Here is a 22,936-nt window from a genome sequence, read left to right on the forward strand (position 1 = left end):
GCCTAAAACCTTAGAAGGTGGTGGAGGAGACACAGGATATAGTCCTGAAAGCTGATGGAGCATGGGTACCTGCTGCCTGGTTTGCTGCTCTCCCAGGCTCCACGGAGAGGCTAACCTGCTGTATTCACTGCAGTGATGCTAAAGCTTTGGTCCCTAAAACTGAGTCTCAGTGGGCAAAGGCAGAAAGTACAGACAAGGTTCAATATTCCTGTCGTTGCACTATTGAGTAGTTCTGGTGGAAGTGGCTTTTAATTGAGTGATGGCAGCAAAACTGACGGTAGAAGCGAGTTCTTATCCAGCCAGGGGAGAGCCATAGGAACCTGTTAAGGTTCATGTTTTATCAGCAGTGTTGACATGGCTAAGCAACGTGGTCCCTCAGTGCAGCAAAGAGGGGAATCTCTGTGCCTGTTTGGATGATCAGAGGTACTGGTTGCTGCTGGATTGAACAGGTACCTGGAGAAGTGACCTTGGTGTACTGCTTAAAGCAGCTGCTAATAATCAAGTGCTTTATTTTGGGTGATGCCTTCTTTACAAAGACAGAACTCAAGAAAATATCCCAACTGCAGGCAGAGCCTGTAGCAAGATAATTGCACTTGAAAGTCAGCACTGAAAGAAATGGTTTATTGGATTAGCAGAGCAATGAGTTACTGTTTCACAGTCTCTCCCTCTCGAATCTAAACTGCATATGGAATGATCTTGTTTAATACCTAGCAGCTGGTTATTGATCACATGCACAGTTGTACTTTGAAAACAAAACCTATAAAGCAAAGAGAAAAAAAAAAAAAGTCATTTTTCTGATGTTCTGTGTTTTGTTCTTTCTTTTCTCTTCCCCCCCCCCCCCCTTTCGTGTCCGTGTGTGTGTGTGCAGCACTTTTAAGCCTTCTCTGTGCTCAATGATTTTGTTCTCCTTTCAAAGTGCACCCACTGTGAGTGTGGAAGCACTTTTGAGAGCTCTGGTGCCCCCTCTCTTTAGCTAACTGCTTCTGGCCTGGGCTTGGGAACCGTGTTGGAAGGTAGAACTGAAGATAATCAGACTGAGTAACAACCTTGGAGATGTTTGGATCTGAGGAGATGGTATAAAGATCATTGTGTTTCCTTTAGCAGAGGCAAGAAGTATGGTTCAGTGTTGTAAAAACAGAAACAAAGGGAAGGAAACAACAAAAGAAAACAAAACCAACAACAAGAGGTTAAAAAAAAACCAACCTGTTGAACACTAAGAGGAGCCCAGCACACATAGTGCAGATCAGTTGGCATGAATAAATCAGTGCTAACAGTTCCCATGAAATAATAGCCAAGACATGATAGGTTTTGCCCTATATTTAGCAGAGGAAATTGCTGTGATCACTGTTGGCACATCTGTCAGAAAACACTGCCTTTCTAATGGCAATGATTTTATAGATAGATCACAAAACCAGGTTGTAGAGGGTTGGGTGTGATGACCTGGAGAGCTGGAGAAGTTCACACAGCTGCCACAACTCCTGTCTGGGCACGGGAGAAGACTGTGGAAGTGTCTCCCAGCAGCATGGTCTCTGTTAGTGCTCAGCTGCACCAACAGTGTTTGAGCTCTACTGACAGGAGTGCTTCTAAAAATGAATGTTTGAATGTCAGACGCAGGAGCATTTACAATGAATTTTAAATTTATTCAGCCAGCATTTATTCCAGAAGCATTTGTCTGCTCACACAACCAGGGAAGAAGAATGAGATTACAGGGTATATTCACAGAAGCTAATTTTAGCCTGCTGAATTTTAGTCTCCTTAGGCTTCCTCTGTAACTACTGGAGAGAGACAGGAGCCTTGTTTTGTTATTCCAACTTGCCCCTTAGAGGACCTTTACTTCTTTTTATCTCTCTCTGTTGATTATAGAGAAGACTTGAGAAAGTTTACCCCAGTACCTTGTGTAAATATTCTCTGTGCAACTGTCCTGGCAGGGTGTGATGGAGCTGGATTGTCACTGCAGAGAGAAGACAGTAATTGGAAAGATAATAACTACATTAAAATAGGAACAGTTTTGGGTTGCCCTTCATCTGGGAATGTTTCATCTTGGAAGCAGTGCTCCTGCTCTTTGGACTGTGTGTGGTGTAAAGCACTGGTCATTAAAAGGTAGCAAAGTCCAGGCTCCAGTGAGCACACCAGATGAGTTTGTGAGCTGTTTGTGGAAATTTAGGAAGCAGAAAAACCTAACTGAAATGAATGCATTATTCACTGTGATTATTTCATTAGCTGCCCTTTCGCACACACAGGCACCCATATAAACCTGCTGTGGAAATTCAATATATTAACAACCTCATGCCCCCAACAAGAACAAATTAGAATAGAAATGTATCCATATCTGTGCTTACTGCTTGCCACTTTCTGCATAAATACACCCAACAGCAGTTACAGTTGTGTGTTATGATGGTCTTCTGGCCAGTTCTTTGTGATTCAGTGTCATTCATGTTTTTTCTGGTATAGTTTTCCATCAAATTCTTCAAATCAATCTTTCTTTTTGCTGCCTATCTCTGCCTCTCTCTGTCCCTCTGCTTATCTGTTCTTTGTGGCTTATAGATCTGGGGATAAGCTGTCTTTTTTTAAGGGTCATGCACTTAATGCCTCTCAAGACCCACTTTATCTTTGGTTCAGCCACTGTCCTCACTGGATTTACACCAGCCTTCCTAGAAGATCTGAATCTAATGACACAGGAATTCATTTTCTCTGTGTCTGAAAGCTGAAAGTTTCTGTGGGATACATTGGTCATTATTCTGGAAGGGAGTAATGGCTTATGTCACTGTAACTAATTAAAAGACTAACCAATAGCCACTTGAAAGTGGGCCCCTAGAACCACTGGTAATGCTGTGTTGGTGTTCATGGGAATGTCATTTTTGCAGTGAGACTGAACACAGAACTGTAAAAGTTAAGAAATGATCTGTCAAGTTTCCTGATCTCTCTCCCAGGCAGGGAAGGGCTGTAAAACCCCCAATGTTTGGTACTTGCAAATATCACCCCCCACCAGCTGTGCTGCCGGCACCCAAAATGACAGACCTACTGTCCTTTGGCAGTGATGTTCATACCTTCTCTGATATCAGACACTGTATGTAGGTCTGCAGGCTGTTTTCATACTCCTGCCCATTTTCTAACCCAAATCTGATGTGAATGTCTATCTGTGCCAATCAGAAAGTGCACACAAATGTCTACATTCTGGGAAAAATAGAGCTCATGCCAAGCTGCTGTGGCTTCTGGGATCCTGAGTAAGATCTGGCTTGTCAGCTTAGGTGGGTTCACACACACCAGCTTCTAAAAATCAAGAGGACATGCCCTTCAGCAGATCCTTGCAGCCCCTTATACCAGCAGCCCACAATGGCCTTTCTCTGTGGTTGATCCCATCCAGAAAAATGGGGATCAACTGCTATGACTAAGTCTCGGGGTTCATCCCAAAGATGTTTTCAGCTCCAAAACAAGGTATGAGAGAAGAAATATCTCAAAAGTAATCAGCCAATCCAGATCTCTTCAGGGTAGGTTGATGGTCTTACAAAGCACCCAAGTTCATACCTAACTTCCAGGACATAAAAAGCCCAATTTCCATGTCCTTCATCAAGTTGAAGCAATCCAATATTGGCTTCTCTCCTGGAATTTTCAGCTGCCATGTGGGTATCTCCCCCAAGGTGAGGATTAGTACACAAGGGCCGTTGGAGAAAACACATAACTTATCCCTTGCATTGCTTAGTAAAGAAGATAAGCAGACACAGTCCCCACAGCCCTACTTCTTGCCTTCTACTGTACAACCCTGCCACCTTTTCTGTTTTGGAGCAAAAATGCTAGGAGGTAAAAGAGCAATTTCTCCAAAATGGACCAAAAGAAGGAGGTGGAGACTGGAAGAGCAATATTGCTTTCTCTTCCGTGGGTGCTACAGAGAGACACCCTGAATCTGGCAAAAACATTCACCAACACAGTTCCACCCTCTCCAGCAGCACCAACATGTCTCTGAATTGTACATTTTTCCCCATTTCCCCCATCTGGAGTGGTACAGATGAGAGAGTTTTATTCCCACCTGTTTTTCATTTCTCTTTCCAAGCTGGGTATGGTTGGTTGGTTCCCTTTCTTCTTTCTTCCTTCTTCCTCTCTTTCGTTCTTCCCTTCTTTTGGCTTCTCTTTCCCTTTCCTTTCTACGTTTGTGTTCATAAGCAAAGTGTTTTGTTTTGTTTCAGTCTTTTGGTTTTAATTGCAGTCAGATGGCAGTGCCCCTTTACGGCATGACGCTCAAATGTTCCAAGTGTGGAGTAGTTTCTTCTGCTGAAGTTTCGGCCACAGCCACCAGTAACGCCATGTTAGTTCCTCTAATTTCAACTTCTTTTCTTTCTTTCTTTCCACTTTCTTTTTTTTTTCCTTTCAATTTTCTTTTTCTTTTTTTTTTTCCTTTTATTTTTTTCCTTTCAATTTTAATTTCTTGGATTTCCCTCTTCCATTTCCCTGCACTCACCAGCCCTTGTTTGTTTTCTCTCCCCATGTCCCTGCCTACTTCCCCACATCCTCAACTCTCCCTGACCTCATTCTGTGGGCCATGAGTAGTGTAGGGTTCCTGCAACGTCCTTGAACAAAAGCTGATGGGCTGGATCCTGAAAAACACGTCATGACATGCCTAGATTTAAGCATGTGAGCAGCCCATGGAAGACAAAGGGACTCTTAATTTATTGGAAGCTCTATAGATGTTTAATATCCCCATTTAATTTAGTTTTGGAGTAACAGACTTAAAATGTAGTTCCCAATAATTTTGATGGTAGACAGGGACTTCAAATTACAGCTTTGCCAAAGACTTAAGCATGTGCTTGAATTATTTACTGCAGAGGCTGCAGAGCATTCAGTATGATTTAAGTGAGTTGGTGAATCACTTCTAAGTGGTTTTTTTACACTTATAAAAGGCTGGAGTTAAGTTTAATACCTCATAGAGCTGCAGTTCTGATTTGATAAGTGTTGACTGCCTCTTTTGGATCCCTAAAAGCACTTGGAATTAGTCCTCAGAATCTTAAAAGTGTTTCATAGCTCAGAGTTACAAAAGTCAAATGCTGTTAAATCTCTTCTTAGATGCTGCTGGAGTTAGTGAAAAAAAAAATAAATAAAAATGAAAATGCCAGAGCTTTGTTCTGCTGGAGAAATTGTTGCTATTCATATAGTGGGGTTGTTGGGTTTTTTCCCAAAAGTTAAGGTAAAAGGAGGAGTGATGAGGGAAGGTTTTCTTTCTTCCTTCCCTTTTTGAGTTTTTTTATCTCCCTCATTTGTTAGTGAATGCTTTTCATTTTGATGTCTAAATCAATATATGTAAAACTTGTGAAAGAAACTATTTCAGAGCCAGACATTTGCAATTTGAAAACACTTACTTTAATTAATCTAAACAAACACAGGCAGCTAAGTGTCAAATCTCAAAATGTAGAAATATACAAGAATATCAAAACACAAGGTTTTCTCCTTTTTTTTTTTTTTTTTTTCTTTCTGAAAAATGAGCCATTTCTATAAAATCCAAAAGAGTTTAGGGAAAGATGGGCACTTTTGAGAAACGACCAATTGCCATTAGAAAAGGAGAACATGCAATCACCTCTATTAAGAGCTACCAGTTTCTATGAGATGAGAAAGCTAAATGAGATCTCATTTATTTTTCCCTGCTGAAGTTGTTTACTTACCTTTTGCAACAGTGCCCAGCTGAGATGATGAGATGGCATTGGTCCAGATCTGTGTTCCACGTCTGGAATTAGCAGGTCGCTGCATTTCTCTTTCCTGTGACTGCAGAGGAATGCTAAACCAGCAGAAGCTGGACTGTTAATAAATTAGGCTGTTAAACAGAGAGGCTTTCCGTTCATAGTAAAATTATTTAAAAATGGAAGAATTCTGAAACCCTTCTCCCATATTGCCTGACATTGGTCTGTCATAAATCACCTATTCTGATTCATCTTTAAAGCAGAAAATAAGAGGGATATGAAATCCCTATCTCCTACTTATCCTACTTATTTTAATGTAAGTGGGTTTATAGACATTGGAGGGCTTTGGTAAGAGCATATGTGGTTTTTTTCCTAGCAGATTGAATACCTTAGATGACAAATTGCAGGACTGGTTCTGTTGTTTGTCCTGAAGTGTCCTGTGCTCTTGTCCTTGCAAAGACACCACTGAGAAATACAAGAATTGGTTGTCTCAGCCCTCATCTACCCTTGTCATCTGCTTTATTCTACAGCTGAACTGCTTCTGCTCTTCTTCCTCCAAATCTGTTGCAAATGAGGTTGTCAATAAGGCAAAGCTTGGATTATGCTTCATTCCATGGCCACCATTCTGCTGGCCTACATCCCAGACCTTGGACCAGCTTTGCCATTCAGTTTTGAAGTCATGTAGGATTCCTGGCTCTGATCTGACCTGGAATTGACTATAGTTGTTTGGTAGAGAGCACACCAAGGATGTTCCTGCCTTGTTCCTGCTGGGGTTGCCCATGTTGTCTCCAACTTACCTCCCATAGATTTCAGAAGCTTGTTTCTGAGATAGAATGGCATGGATGGATGGATGGATTCCAGGTAGTGCATTGCAAATATGGACATTCAAGTTCTGACCATAAGGAAGACAAAAAGCCCAAAGATAGAGCCAGGGCACAGTGTAGTCTTCTTGCAGGTAATCCATCCAAGAGGGAGTCCTCATGACCCTTCTCATGCATCATGCCTCTGCTGTCATCAGAAGCTCATGTGTCAAATCTCCCATCTAAGGGATTTGCTCATTTCTTAGCTCAAAGTCATTTCAGGAAGTCTTAGATGTCAATTTTTCTTCCCACATTTTGTTTCCAGGGCTAATGTGAATCAGTGCTTCCATGAATGGCTGGTTTTATGAAGCAACTGTTCCTCAGCAGAGTGTTGTTCTCATAGCCTAAGGGATTTGAAATTGTATCCTTACCTGGGGATAATACTTGGGCCCTACAGGTCCTTGGTTGGAGTGTCAAAGGACATCCTCCCAGGTGAATAATCAAGTGGTCTGCCCATGGCTACTTCATTACCTGCCTGGGTCATTTAGAGGCATTTGATTTCCTGTCACCCTCGTTGTATGCTTCAGATTGTAGCAACCAAGAGAACAATCATCTTTTGAAGAAAATAGAAATAACATTTCGTGTTTCCTGTGCATGGGAAGAGCAAGCACAGTGCCCTCTCTTTTTTATTTAAAGATTTCCTTTCTCAGTTATATGGACATTGAGTTAAAGGGAATTTCTCTGAAACTGTCCCTAAAAATGGGGCAACACTCTTGCTTTTAGGAATACAAGTTAGAGGAGAGACAACACATGAGAGAATTAATAAGGTGATTAAATAAGTTGCCTAGGGAGGCTGTAGAAGCCCCTTCCTGGAGGTGTTCAAGGCCAGGTTGGATGAGGCTTGTGCAGCCTGGTCTGGTGGGAGGTGTCCCTGCTCATAGCAAGGAGGTTAGAACCTGTTGATCTTTAAGGCACCTTCCAACCTTCACCATTCTATGATTCTATGATTAATTAGGTAAATCCTTGCACTGTGGTTTTCCTGTAGGAGAACTACTGTGATGTAGGAATAACGTGCTCATCAGGATACTGGAGCAGCATGAGCCACTCTCTGCAGCATGTAAGGAGCTACCCACTGTCTTCTGAGCTGAGTACACCTACTGTTCCCTTTTCAGAGCTCCTTTTCTGAAAGCTTTTTTTTTTTTCTTTTTCTCTTTCCATTGCTGTCCTCTAACTGCCATCAGTTTATCCTATTTCTTTGGCAAAGATGAAGACTCTCCAGGCTGCCACGTAGCTACAGAACAAAACCACAGCTAGTTTTTGACTTTTTGACCAAAGGCCATCATCTGCTTGTTGACAAAGCAAGCTCTGCTATGTCCTTTCAAAGAATCCCAGAATCACTTAGGTTGGAAAAGACCTTCAAGATCATCTAGTCCAACCATTAACCCTAGTCTACCAAGTCCAGCATTAAGCCACGTCCCCAAGCACCACATCTAGATGTCTTTTAAACACACCCAGGGCTAAGTCTTTGCCATACTGTATAAAACTAAGGATGATGTTATCTTGTGACCATATTGTCACAGGTCATGGTAGTTATATTTGGTTGCACTGTGCAGTGGCATTAGCGTGTCCCAAACATCCTTCCTCTGTAATGCAGCAGTAGCATGGTATGGTGGGGAGGAACAACATGACACTGCAACTGTCCTGCTGAGTAACATTGTCTGGGCATGGTCATCCCACAATAAACCAGTATCATGATTGCCCAGTGCAGTGTAATGCTCTTCCCCTGTTATTGCTGTCCCTCGTCACGAGGGCTGTCGTGTATGGGACAAATAAGAGGATCTGGCAGGTAATTCCTTTGTCTCAAGCAATAAATATCCTGGATTCCTTTATAATCTGTGACAAAGAGTCATTAGGTAATCCCAGTGTCATTATATAACAAATCATCATTTCATTTCATGTCATGTGGCACCACAACATGAAGTTCCTTAGGTCCTATAAGTTATTCTGGACATTTTTAAGGATGTAGAATAGTTCCTAAAAAAGGGATGGATGGAAGTGTGATAGAAGTGTGGGTTCTGCTATGAATTCAGCTCACAGCAAGTAGAATTAAGTGTGATGTCACAGGAAACCTATTTATCTTCCCCTGAGTTTTCTTCTGAAATGTCAGTTGTTTTCGTTGCTTATTTGCTTTTTTTAAAACCGAAATTTTTATTATCATTTAATATTTCAAAAGCTAAGCAGAGCTCTGCAAGTGAAATTAGAGTCAGTTACATTCCTGTGACCTTTTGCCATCTGCTGCCCGAGAATAAAGATTATGCATTAAGTGTCAAGCAGCATTTCCATAACATTTGCAAGGGATGAATATTGTTGAGAAGGCATCTGCAAGGTGAATCACAAAGAGAGCACAAAGGCCATGCTCTTAGCTGGTGTAAATCAGCACAACTCAGTTGGAAGAATCCTAATTTGCTCCAGCTGAATATGTGGCATATTAGTGTTTTCATCTCTGTTGAAAGGGCAGATGATTCTTTCTACATCTGGTGGGAAGGGCAGAGATTTAAGTGGGGATTCAAGGTTGCTTATATTGCGAGCAATGGAAAACCATCACCATGTCTCAGCTCAGGAGAAAGTTGAATAGTTTGCTCATATAGAGGCACACAGAGCAAGGGAAGGACTGGGAAGGACTCACTGAGTCCAACATGAAGAAAACAGGAGCTCTGAAAGGATCCCACTGTAGTTATGGATCATTGCATCTATGATCTGAAGAGTAAATAGACTCAAGCAGTGCCTTGTTAAGCAGGGTGCCTGCATTTATTTTTTTTAAGCGTGTGTTGAAGACAGTGGATTGAAATTTAACCATTTGCTGAAGAGAAACATAAGTTACCTCCTTAGCAGCATTCTTTACAACCCAAAATCCACATCTGAATCTTGGATGCAGATCTGGATCATTGCCAATCTGATGCTGCAGTTCTTTTCCAGAATGGAAAACCCATTCAAAGACAGGTGGTTGGGTGAGACCTGCACACAAGATCACACAGAATCACCAAGGCTGGAAAAGACCTTTAGGATCATCAAGTCCAGCCTATGACCAACACCACCGCATCTCCAGACCATGGCACTAAGTGCCACCTCCAGCCTTTCCTTGAACACCTCCAGGGATGGTGCCTCCACCACTTCCCTGGGAAGCCCATTCTAATGTCTAGTCACCCTCTCCATGAGGAAGTACTTCCTAATATCCAACCTAAACCTCCCCTGGAGCAGCTTCAGGCCAGGCCCTCTTGTCTTGTTGCTGGTTGCTTGGAAAAAGAGCCCAGCCCCAATCTGACCACAACTTTCCTTCAAGTAGTTGAAGACAGTGATAAAGTCTCCCCTGAGTCATCTCTTCTCCAGGCTAAAGAACAGTAATTACAGGGCAGATACATTATCAGGTGTGGTAGCCAGGTTTCTTGTTTGCATGTTGGTGGTAGTAACATGCACATCTGTGTGTATTAAGAGCATGCTGGGAGACCAGATAATTCCAGCAAGCTGAGTTATCTGGTACAGACCTCTTCTAGCAGCCTCTATTGACTTTGCTGGTTTCCAGCAATTACAATTGCAAGTTGCTACTGGAATTACTTCATCTACTGAGCCATGCATCAGGCATATTGTGCTTCCTGACTCTTGCATGGAAGACACATCTAGAGTGGCATGTGATGGAGCACATCATAGAATCCTAGATTGCCAGGTTGGAAGAGACCTCAAAGATCAGCTGGTCCAACCTTTCTAGGTACTACTGTAGATTATATGAGATGACTTATCTTTGGTTCCTCTGCCTATCTAATTCTTTTGCTGCACTTCCTGTGTAGCCAGTTTTCTTACTGCACCACTGCAAATGATAGAGAAATTGCAGTATAATCAGTCAGACTTCAGAGGGCTGAGGGAGAAGTGGAGTAAAAATTTCTGTTTAGGAGTTGTTTGGTTGAAAGCTCTCTGGCTGCTCTTCCTGGGGTTTTTTTAATACCTTGAATTGTAGTTCATATTGGACATTAAAGAACATTCAGTTTGTTATCCTGTATAAATTTACAATGTATAAGATTATGTCATAGTCCTTACCTTACACAAAGGTCTCAAAATTAGTCTTTTAACTGAAATAATAATAATAATAATAATAATAATAATAACAATAATAATAATAATAATAATAATAATAATAATAATAACTATATTCAATTTATCTACTCTTTTACATAGATTGCATTGCTTAATATTATCACTAAGGAACACATCTGAGTCTGGGCAGGTTGTAGAAATATTTGCTATCAAAATATCATTATAAGTATAAAAAACCCATGTCACTTCAGTACGTGGTCATTAGAGCAGAACTGATGTAACAACTCTTAACTGAAGCCAGGGCATTACATCCTGGCATCCATACCCTTGTCCAAGCTCCAGCTTTGTTCAGGTAAAACTCTCACTGGCATCTGTGAGAGCAATACCTGGATAACCAGCAAGTAAACATTATTTAAAACCTAGATCATGTATCAGAAAATGGTAAGCAAGTCCCATGTAAGTACTGCAAAACCTGTGTCATGGTACCTGTCCTGTAATTTCTTGTGTTCCCTGTATTTGTTTCTTAGTAAATAGGCTGAGGTTTTCTACACAGGAAAATCTTGAACCTTAAATTGTTATTCAGCCTGTGCATAGGTCTACTCTTGTTTGTTAGATAAAAGCCCACAGATAAATTCTCCTAATTCTCTTGGTGCACTAGTTCTGCCAAATGTATAGAATGACTGACAGCTTAAAATTTCCCTAGTAAGATGTAAAAATTGCTTGGGACCCTTTTTGGTCAGAGAGTTGAATGACTAAATAGCCCACGGGAAGAGAGCTGTTTTCCCACTTCTAGAGCCATCATTCCCAGATAAAGTGGAGTTTCATGGGTCATTACTTGCATTTCAGAAAACTCTTTTGTCTGGTTTTCTGTCTTGTAATTTAAGAAGTGGCTTCAATCTTAAATTGTTTCAACCCAGAATGTCCACCCAAGAATAAATTATTTACAATAATTGTTAAATGTAGGAACAACTGATTTTTTTTAAAAAAAAGCATTCAGCTGAGGAGATCACACAAGAAAAGAGAAAATTTTGTCTTCATAGAGAAATCAGGTCAGGTGTCAGTTCTCCTGATTTTCATTGATTTGGTGTGATAGGGACCATCAGCTATAGAGTAAGGAAGAAGCAACAAAGTATCAGTCTCCACATCAGCTCTGTGCTTGTCCGTTTTAGTCACTTGAAATGGTGACACATGTCCCCAGTGTTGGTGTCTTCCATGTGCTGTGGAAGTCCAAGTGTCTGTAACCCAAGTACCAACAGCCATTGTGACAAACCAGACTCTGCTGCAACTGTTCCCCTTTCCCTTTGGCAACCTCCAGTGACTGTGTTTTGTCTCCCTTCCTTGGGAAATGCCACTGTCGTGGACTAGTGACATAGAGTGGGAAGGGTGTGAAAGGGGAGTGAGGTATCTGCATCCTTCCTCCTCACCTCAAGTTTTATGCATGACTGCACCATCAAAAAGTAGTCCCACCTGTAGAAATGTGTGTCACTTGTTTTGGGAGCATGAGTGTGCAAAGCATCTTCCTGCTTCCCTGTGACAGGGGCTCAGAAGACATCTAGCACAAATATACATTTACTGAAGAAGTCTTCTGAAGCCCCCTGGGATCAGGAGGCTGAATTAACATCCCACGTGGAAGGGGGTGATGTTGAAGTGGAGCTGAATTGTCTTTTCCTCTGCCTTGACAGGGCATCCCTCTGGAGCTCCTGTGTGGTCCTACCTCTTCTGGCTCTCACCTGGATGTCTGCGGTTCTGGCAATCACGGATCGGCGGTCAGCACTCTTCCAGATCCTTTTCGCTGTCTTTGACTCCTTGGAGGGCTTTGTCATTGTTATGGTCCATTGCATCCTAAGGAGGGAGGTGAGAAATCATCACATGGTTTGGGTTAGAAGGGACCTTAAAGATCATCCAGTTTCAACCCCCCTGCTATGGGCAGGGACACCTCCCACTAGACCAGGTTGCTCCAAGCCCCATCCAACCTGGTCTTGAAGCGTTCTCTTTTATGTAACCAACTATTTAGAATCATAGAATTATCATTAAAATGTAGAATCATAGAATGTATGGGGTTGAAAGGGACCTTTAAAGGTCATCTAGTCCACCCCCCACTGCTGCAGTGCACAGGGACCTTTTTAACTAGATCACATTGCTCAGAGCCCTGCCAAGGCCGACCTTGAATGTCTTCAGGGATGGGGCCTCCACCACCTCTCTGGGCAACCTTGTTCCAGGGCTTCACCACCCCCATTGTAAAGAGCTTCTTCCTGATACCCAGTCTATATCTGCCCTGGTCCCCCTGGTGCCTTCCCCTCTCCAGGCTGAGCAACCCCCTCTCTCTCAGGCTGTATTTCCCATATAAAACATCTGGAAGATGTCCAGTCACCCTGGTAGCTTCTTTAAGCTTAAGAACTTTTGCCTTTGTGGAGAGTGACCACAAAAAATGACCATGACAGTATCAATCAGAGGGAAGGAAGGATGTGTGGTTGCCATGCTGAGTGTACTGCAGCATGGAATTTGGAGGACAGTCTTAGATTAGCTAGCATGTCAGGTTTTGCTTGGTTAACACCAAAATTAATATTTCCAGCATGTTTACACACCCAGCTCTGAAAATGGAATATGAAGAAATTAATTTGTTTGGTTGATTTCAAGAGGGGCAACGTGCAATGAGATTTACAGCACGGTTGTATGTTGGCATTAGGGCCTAGATATTTGAGCTAGAAAGTCAAACTAGCAATAATCAAGCAAGAAAATTGAGTAAATTATCTCCAGCCTCCCTGTGGAGATTTAAAATGGGAAATTATATCAGGGAAGAAAAGGACAAATCTTTTATATTTCTTTTACTCTTTTCATCCTACTGAGTGGAGAGACTATTAATAACAGAGACAGGAAGAGTGGGGTTTTTTTTTAATATTCATTTTATCTTCTTACAGCTCCTTTAAATTTAGTAAAACATATTAATTTCTTATGTCAGACCAATGAAATAAATGGAATTACAGCACTGGCTTGGCTGAGGCTCCTTCAAATAATTGCATTATGAATGTGGACTTGCATTTAACTCCTATTGCACTCACTGGCATTTTTTTTCTCATTGATTTGAATAAGTTTTGGATCATATATATATATATATTACAGCTGATACAGGATCATAATAATACATTGTAGACTTCAATACAACGATTTATGTAACTGCATCCTTATAAAGGTATTACAGCTGCAAAATAAATGACTTCTTTTTTATTCTTGACTATATAAATCAAGCAAGAAGTGACCAACACAGTGACTCAGGATACCTGTAAAACCTTTGAATTGCTCTGTCAGTATGTGAGACACAGAACAGATAAACCATTTGAACTTAATACCTGAATGCTACTGAAGCAGGTTCCACGTTCTTTTGGTCTACCATGGACTTTTCTTTTCTTCAGCAGAACTTAATAGGGCTTGATTTTCCTGTCTGCCTCTGACTTTTGTAAACCCATTTGTTCCTGCAGGTCCAGGATGCTGTGAAGTGCCGAGTAGTGGATCGTCAGGAAGAGGGCAATGGAGACTCAGGGGGGTCATTTCAGAATGGACATGCTCAGCTAATGGTAGGGAAAATTACCACCCAGTCTATTATTATGGGACCTAAGGGGACTTTTAACTCATAACTGATAAACAAAGGTCTCTGTCCATCGTAGATTTTGTAAGCATAATTCTTTTTATTCCTTTAAACCTGCACTTGAACCAAACTAGCACTTAGCATAGGCGCTGGCACACAAATCTGTTTTCTTTTCATTGTAAGAGGCTCAAACTTACACCCCAGGTTTTGCAGACATACTGGTGAGATCCTCTCTTTCCCAGAAAATGCAAAGCCAAAATATACCTTCCAGGTCTTTGAGACTTCTTCATCCCCCATCGTGCTGCCTTGCCCGAGCTGGAGCTGGGACGCAGTGGTTTAATACTGGTTTAATCACAGCTAATTGGGTCATTGTTATATAGATGCTGTTTCACAGGGATTTGTTTGTCTCAAAAGCACAATTGTTTACATTGCTTCACAGATAATACAGTTTCAGCACTGTAAGCCCTGATCCTGTTTTGTAAGCCCTTCAAAACAGTCTAGATAAGGCAGTAGAATAAGCTGTGGGGAATCATCTTGCATCCACTTCACTGTTAATATGTAGATGACATAAAAGGCATTTGATTTCTGAGGCTGAGGTAAGGACATCAGGGCAATCACAAGATTTGAACAAGTTCTAACAACATTTAGTTAATACTACATCTATATCATTACCCAGTGGTAGTTTTTTTCCAGTCACTCCCGTGCTAAGCTACATAGTTTGTGCTTGGGGACTAGTCAGTACAAACAGCAGGTAAAGAAGTCAAGACATCAAGAGATGTATAATTCTACCACACTGCTAAGGTTTTGTTAACAACAAGTGCCTCATTTCTAATTTAAATATGTGGTCTTCTCATTTTCAGACAGGTTCTTGCTATGCTTATTTATATGTCATTAGGAAGCCCCTTGCATGCCTAGTACTTTCCTTTAATAATAGATGCCATTATCATCTCCAGTCTCAATCTTCCTTTCAATAAGTTAACACAGTGAGCTTTTTTATTCTGCTTCTGTAAGACATTTCCCTTCAAATCCTTTATATAACTCTTTGCCCTTCAAACTCCCACAATTCTTTACATATGTGGATGCTATATTTGTTATTCTATTGTCACTATCCCAAGTGTTATATTCTGAAGTTTCAGATTTTTGTCTCTCTATATCACTCTCTTTTCATTCAGTATCAATCACCTTGCAAAACTCTGTGTCAGCTACAAGTTTTTCAGCAATGAGGTTACAGTTACTTCTGCACTGTTGATGGATGTATTGAGAAGCAGAGAGCTTAAAATCAGTTTCTTCAGATTCAGGCACAAAAAGCTTTGGAATCTAGACATGAAGGATGTCTCCTCACTGATATTTTTAGAAGGGTAGGATGTTATTTTATAGTGACTGGGTTGTAAGATAACCAAAGAAATCAAAAAAACTTTGTAGGATGGCACTTTTACTGTTACCTTTTCCAGTAATGTCCAAATCTGCCCAGCAAGTGAAAAGAAGCTTAGCAAAGTTATTTCCACAAAATATTGTTGACTTGTACTAAATATAAAACTATCTTTTATTTATTTATCAGTAGAACGAGTACAGGCTGTTTGGATATATTTTTCTGGAACTCCTATCATGAAAATGAGATTATATTTTTCTGTGTCATCCCACTTGTCCATTTAAACGTTAGTTCAGTCTTATTTATGCTGTGTACAGCTCTGTACACAGAGAGCTCTCTCATGGAGCTGTTGGAGAGAGTCCACAGTAGGGCCATGAAGATGATCCAAGGGCTGGTGCACCTCTGGTATGAAGACAGGCTGAGAGAGTTGGGGCTGTTCAGCCTGGAGAAGAGAAGGCTCTGGGGAGACCTTAGAGCACCTTCCAGTGCCTGAAGGGGCTCCAGGAAAGCTGGGAAAGAGCTTTTCACATCAGAGGGCAGTGACAGGACAAGGGAGAATGGGTTTAAACTGAAAGAGGGGAGATTTAGGTTAGACATTAGGAAGAAATTCTTCACTCTAAGGGCAGTAAGTCACTGGAGTAGGTTGCCAAGGGAGGTTGTGGAAGTCCCCTCCCTGGAAATGTTCAAGGCCAGGTTGGATGAAGCTTCTGCAGCCTGCTCTAGTGGGAGGTGTCCCTGCTCGTAACAGGGGAGTTGGAACCTGTTGATCTTTAAGGTCCCTTCCAACCTTAACCATTCTGTGATTTCTCTTCTGTTCTTTTCAGATTTAATTGAGAACCCAAATAATTTACTAAAAATTATCATCAAAAAGGTTGAGATAATTCCTCAGTCTTGGATTTCAACCTGCTGTTATTAAAGTGTTTATGCCAGCAGGATGGGCTTTTTTTTTTTTTCACACTCTTGTTAGTATTAAACTGGAATGCATTTATTCACCTTAATACAATTACATTAAGTATCTTCTTTCTGAAATGATACTAGAAATAATCAGTGAACTCTTCTACCTCTTGCTAGTCTGTGACATTCCCATTACTCTGTGAAAACTCATGTCCCGCTATGACTCAGTGTATCCAGTTCTTTGAAATGTTACCTCCTAAAAGCTTTAGAAAAAAGGAGTAACTCATACTGGGAGAAGAAAGGAGTTTCATGTGTCTGTACAGATTACTTTAAAAAGTTGTTCAGCCTTTGTGCCTGCAGGGACCATTGATTTTATATATTAAGGATTTCAGAAGCAGATACTTGTTTCCACTTCATGTGATTTGGGGATAGACCACAAGAAAGCCCAGTGGACATGGAGTGTTCTCAGTGACATTCCCAGATCTTTCCAATGAGTGGAGGGAAAACCATTTAGACGAAGTGTGGGGTGATAGCACCAAGGCAGATCAGGCCAGGAACCTGTCTCCTGTTTTTTAGGAATGTGCATAAGAATGTTCCAGGAAGATTTTTTAAATCTGGCAGCCCAGGGATTAGTGTATGGATGAGCAGGTTGATCCAGATGGAAAGCAATGTTACAGCTTTACCCCTGCCTGAGGTTCAAAGGCCAGAGCTGGAAAAAAGTGGTCTGTCTGCCATGCTTTAAAGCTCAAGCAAAGCATCTTTATTCTGCTCTTCTGACAATGATTTTGACTGCCTCACTAATTAAAGCGGTTATTTGCATTTTCCAACTGGTTTTCTTTCCCCCACCTTCTCCTTTTCACCATGTCTTCTGTGTTCTCTGTCTTTCAGACCGATTTTGAGAAGGACGTGGATATGGCTTGTAGATCAGGTGAGCACATCACAGGTGAGAATCAACAAGTGACCTGGTTTGGGGATTGAACTAGGCCATTTTTTTTCCCTTTCTGTTTTATTTGTGTACATCTTGGTGGCTTGCATGTGCTTGTGTGGGCTCCTCTTACTCTCAACCCTGGCCAAAAGAAAGCAACACCCCAATTCTCCCCTGTACTTTGTTTATCCTATTTTTCTTGCACTCTCTTGGCCTTTTAACTAAGATTAAGCCTTTTGTCTGAAGTATTATTTCTTACCCATGGCACATGTAAAAGGGTGGCAGAGAAGTGTATCAAGGAAGAAGATACTGGATCCATCTCTTCTCACTGTGAACCTTCTCTGCTTTAGCAACCACTGCCCAAGTGGATCACACCAGTCAGGCATCTCTGTGCTGAGGAGAGGTGTCTTTGACACCTTTCCTCTGTGTGTTTAATCACACACATTCATTTTGATCCTGAAGATCTGCATGAGTTGACAGTCCCTTTCCCAATAAATGCCTTTCTCACCCCTGGGGGTGTTTTTGCTGCCTGGATTCTCCTTTGCTACCTGCTCGTCTGTGCAGGATTCCTCCTCTCCTGGTCTTGGCATGTCTGACCATTTAGCTGATTTTTTGTTTTGGTTCCATTTTTTTCTTACCCTTTCTAGATATTTAGGCTTTCATTTACCCCACCCCCAAGCTTCTCCCCTCTCCCAAGCAAGAGAAAAAACAACTTGCTTGGCACTTGCATATAATTCATATCTTCCAAACCAGGATCTCTCTTAGGAAAGGACAGTACATACTGTGTGTTCAGTTACCATCACGGAAAAGCTTCTCTCTCTTTCTTTCTCCCTTCCTCTCCTTTCTTTCTCCCTTCCTCTCCTTTCTTTCCTTCCTTCCTCACTTTCTATACACATCTACCTGTCCCTTTCATTTATCTTTTTCTTCATCTAATCTATCATTTATTTATCTACTTCTAATGTATTTATCTATAATTCATCTCTTTCTCTCTATCTTGCAATCACTTATTTATCTCTGTCCTCAGCTGTCTGTCTTGCTGTGCCTGGTATTTATCTATTTCTATCTCTGTCAACATTTATCTATGTCACTGTGTTTCTGTGTATTGTCTGTCACTGTCACTATCATTTATCTCTCTAATATCTAACTATATCTTATTTATCTTTACCTGTCCTTCCCTCTGCCTCACTCACCCTCCCTATGCTTATCACAGTCATACTATATTTATCTCACTTATCCCAGTGATATCTTATTTCATGGTCTCTTTCTGTCCATTTATCTCTTTTCAGGGTCTGCCCATTTTTTTTTTCTTTCTGTTTCTCTGTCTTGCACACTCTAATCTAATTTCTACCTGTCTCCCTCTCCTAATTTGTCTTCCTCCTTCCTGTTTGACACTGAAGAGCTTGATTCCAAAACAATCATGTGTGGAAAACGCACATGTGAGAACAGGTCTGAGTCCAGCTCATGCCCAATGAACGTGCTGGGTATTGGCACACACAACCAGCTACACAACCAGCAGCCAACCTTGTGCTGGAAACCAAAGCAGACTGTGGACTCCTGCAATAAAGGAGCCTTTCTGGATTTGCTACAGAGTTTCTTACTCTCAAATCGAGCTTACCAGTGGAAAGGAAGGAGATGACTGGTTTCACATGACTTGAGGGCAGAAGACCCTGGATCAGCCACTTGCTAACAGCCTAAGCTTCCCTTCCTTTGCCAACACACAGCTAGACAATTTGTTGATGACCTGCCTGAAGACACATTCCCTCTCTGATAAAGTGCTGTTAGTGTGCACCAAGCTAAATAGTTAATAATAGTTGCCATTTCAGAGACTGTTCTATATGGTGCATCATCCTATGCATTCTGCTTACTGAATAATAAAAAATAAAACCCACTGATTTCATGCCATTCCTCCTGAAGGCACCAGGTCTTCTATTGTGATGGATTGGAGATATCCCTGATAGCTCTCATAACTTCCTCACTTACATTCATTGGTAGGATTGGGTCCATGGCTCAGTGTTTTAAGCTCATTCTGCTGCATGCTTGGAGGCTGCAAAGCTCTCCAAACCTACCTTCTGCAGCTGAAGTGAGCATGGAAAAGAGCCTGAATCAATAAACCTTACCAAGTAGAGTCGACTACAGTAACATCTTCCCACAGTGTCTGCTATGAATAGGCTGTAATGTTCTGATTTATCCCAACGTGTCCTCTAGCAATGAGAACAACCACGGCTGCCATAGTTACACCCAGTGTATTTAACTTCAAAAGCTTTTTAAAAGTTCCTTTATTCTACTTAGCGTCCTTGTCATCCTGCCTTGCCTGCTCTGTAGTGTCTAGGGAAGCTTTGCTCTTCCAGCACCCATCACTTCCCACTCTGAGTTGGTAGAAAAACCAGTGTGTCTTCAGTCCCAAGGAATACCTCATGCCCTGCCTCAGTTCCAGGTGGAGCAGCAGAATAGAATGAACCATCACATGATTTGGGTTGGAAAGGACCTTAAAGACCATCTAATTCCAACCCTCCTGCCATGGGCAGGGACACCTTCCACATAGTATCAGGCTACCTTAAAGATCCCTGTCTCTGGTCCATTAGGAAAAAATAGGTAAAAGGACCTTTTATCTTTATCCTTCTGAGATGGGTGAAAGGGGAACGTGCATTTATGTCTCCTTTCCTGTGCTGAATTACTGGGTAAGTAGTCTTCAGTCTCACACCACTTTGCTCCTGCCTCACAGTCTTTGATTTCCAACTCCTGGAGACATCAAGGCTGATTAATTACTATCCTAAGGTTTTTGTTGCAGCCTGAAATCAACTGAGCAAAAGATTATTTTCAGTGGTGCCCTGTGGTAGGATGAGGGGAAACAGCACCAAGTTACAATACAGGAAATTCCACCTCAACATGAGGAGAAACTTCTTTCCTGTGAGGGTGACAGAGCCCTGGGACAGGCTGTGCAGAGAGGTTGTGGAGTCTCCTTCTCTGGAGATTCTAAGACCCAACATGTCCCACAGGACATGTTCCTGTGTGATCTGTCCTGGGTGATCCTTCTCTGGCAGGGGGGTTGGACTCGATGACCTTCAGAGGTCCCTTCCAACCCCTAGGACTCTATGATTCTTGTGCCTAGGAAGAAGCAGATGTTTTGTTGTGGACAGTGTTGTGTGGGAATGAGTGTGTGTCCTTTATATACCTCCCAACTGGCACGTTCACCTTGTCCTCAGTTTAAGTTTTTTCTCTCCTATTAAGGAGTATTCATGGCACTTCTTTCTTTCCTCAAGGGAAGCTGAAAAACACTAAGTAATTAGCTCTCACAAAGGCTTGCTGTGATTATTAGAAATTAAGCTTTTTAAAGAGCAGTTAGAAATTAATGACAAAATGTGGTGTATTTTAAAATACCAAACAATGAAACTGTTGAAAGGAAAAGAGCAACCTGAAGCAGTTCAGTGAGTTTAAAAAATAAAGAAATAAAATACAAAAATTATTGATACACCTGCAATTCAGCTAATTTCTGAATACAAATTAATGTTTACATGAAAGCAACCTTCTATTTAAAAAAAAAATCTAGTCTTTTATAAGTTAGTAATATTTATTATAGATACTTATACACATACTACATGTACTATATATAGAGACATGATTTACTTTTCAATTTACTGTTATTGATCTTTTAATATATAAAGGCCTAGTCTGGAGTTTTGGCCATGATTCTGTTGGGAAATTTGCAGCACAAAGAATTCTTTCATAATGAGAAAGTTTTGATCATCCATAGCTTTATCTTTTCCTTCAGCATCCTGGATTTAAAAAAAAAAACAACAAAACCAAACAACAAAACAAAAACAACCAGAATAAACCAGTATAAAACACTGTTCTGCCACCATAGCTGCTTTCTGAGAGGTCCAAGGGAACATGCTAACATGGTGTGACTGTGGTAGGTGTATTGATGTGTTAACAAAAACGTAGGCGAGGTGCTAAGGACACTTGTTTGTCTCCCTAGTGTTGAATAAAGACATCACCACCTGCAGGACCTCAACCATCACAGGAACACTGAAGCGTCCGTCACTGCCTGATGAAGAGAAACTGAAACTCAACCACCAGAAGGGATCATCAAACTTTAACAGTCTTCCAGCCAATGTCTCCAAGATGCATCTTCAGGGCTCACCACACTACCTGGGAGCCATCAACCTGAATGAGTTCAGCAATCACACTCTCACTTTGAAGAAGGACAAGAACCAGCCACCTAAGTCCATCTATATTTGTGATGGGGACATCTTCAAGAAGTTGGACTCAGAACTCACCCGGGCACAAGAACAAACACTGGACACCAGCTATGTCATTCTGCCTACCAACACATCTACCTTACGGGCCAAACCGCCCAAAGACGAGAGCAAATACAGCATCAATATTGACCAGATGCCCCAGACACGGCTCATCCACCTCAGTATGGCTACTGACCCAGGTTTTGTTGTCAAAAGTCCACCACGGGAGCCTGTAACCATGACATGCAGTGAGGTGCAAGGTTCCCCCATGATACAACAACAGCAGCAGCTGGCTCCACAAAATATCTCCAACGAGTCACAGATTCCCAACAGCCTGGTGGACACAGGTGACTCAGGGAACTCGGGTGTGGTTTCCAAGAGTGAGACCGTCTCCACCCTCTCCATGAGCTCATTGGAGGTGAGCATGTGAATTGCTATCTTGTTCTCAGAACGATGCTCTGCCCTCAACACTGGCCACACCAGAGTTTCAAGAGAAGCACCTTAGGCCAGATGCAGCCCACCATGCACTACTATGTTCTCATGAGTGATCACTGGCACGTGATAACTGTTTATAATCTAATGCTTAAAATATCCTCACAACTCCACGGGCATATTCTATACTCCATTGCTGGATGGATTGTCTTTAACCCCAACGCAAAGGCCAATAAAAACATTAGTTGGTCAAAGGCTGTTAATTTTAATGCAAGGCACATGGTTGGTGTTACCTTTTATCCTTTCCTCTGCCCTCATTTCCCATTTTGATTACTTCAGTCATGCTACAGATGACAAAAATCTAGAGAGGGCAGGTGTAAAATGTCCTTGAGCTATGCCCCACACGCTCATACCATCAGAGAGTTGTCAGGTTTGCATAAGTGCAGCCCTCTCCTTCTGACCTGTGATAACTCATTACATGTATTAGCAGTTCTCCCTAGATCTTATACTCACGTCTTGTCTTAGTTTTCACTCTTCTCAGCATCTGGCCCTTTTCTTGCCTGTTGTCAGAGAGCAGGTCTCAGTCATTGTTGTCCAAATTTCAGTCTCAGCTCAGTGATGATCAAAAACTCCAGTAGATGAGGTTGCTGAGCTCTCTGCTTTCCATTCTGTGAACTACCTGCAAGCTGAAGGGACTGGAACACCTGCCTTATGAGGGAAGGCTAAGAGAACCGGGGCTTTTCAGTCTAGAGAGAAGACTGAGAGGGGATGTAATTAATGTCTATAAATACATGAGGGCATCAAGAAGGCTGGGACAAATTATCTTCACTTGTGCCCTGACAGGACAAGGGGCAATGGACTCAAACTCAAGCATAGGAAGTTCCACCTCAACAAGAGGGAGAACTTCTTTCCTGTGAGGGTTACAGAGCACTGGGACAGGCTGCCC

At 41.7% G+C, this 22,936-nt stretch overlaps 1 protein-coding gene across 10 annotated transcripts in view; it reads left to right on the forward strand.

Moving 5' to 3' along the window:
• The window catches only part of ADGRB1 (adhesion G protein-coupled receptor B1), a 286,572-nt gene that overhangs the window by 247,011 nt on the left and 16,625 nt on the right, over positions 1–22,936 (forward strand). For 6 of the 10 annotated variants that reach the window (XM_051612439.1, XM_051612441.1, XM_051612447.1 and 3 more), the window contains 5 exons: positions 4,202–4,300; positions 12,232–12,403; positions 14,026–14,121; positions 17,284–17,338; positions 21,297–21,976. In XM_051612439.1, coding sequence (XP_051468399.1) covers positions 4,202–4,300; positions 12,232–12,403; positions 14,026–14,121; positions 17,284–17,338; positions 21,297–21,976 — 1,102 coding nt within the window. The remainder of the gene's footprint in view (positions 1–4,201; positions 4,301–12,231; positions 12,404–14,025; positions 14,122–17,283; positions 17,339–21,296; positions 21,977–22,936) is intronic. The other 4 variants (XM_051612444.1, XM_051612445.1, XM_051612442.1 and 1 more) reach the window with 3 other exon arrangements.

This window comes from Apus apus, chromosome 2 (genome assembly GCF_020740795.1).
Source record: "Apus apus isolate bApuApu2 chromosome 2, bApuApu2.pri.cur, whole genome shotgun sequence".
Lineage (NCBI taxonomy): Eukaryota > Metazoa > Chordata > Aves > Apodiformes > Apodidae > Apus > Apus apus.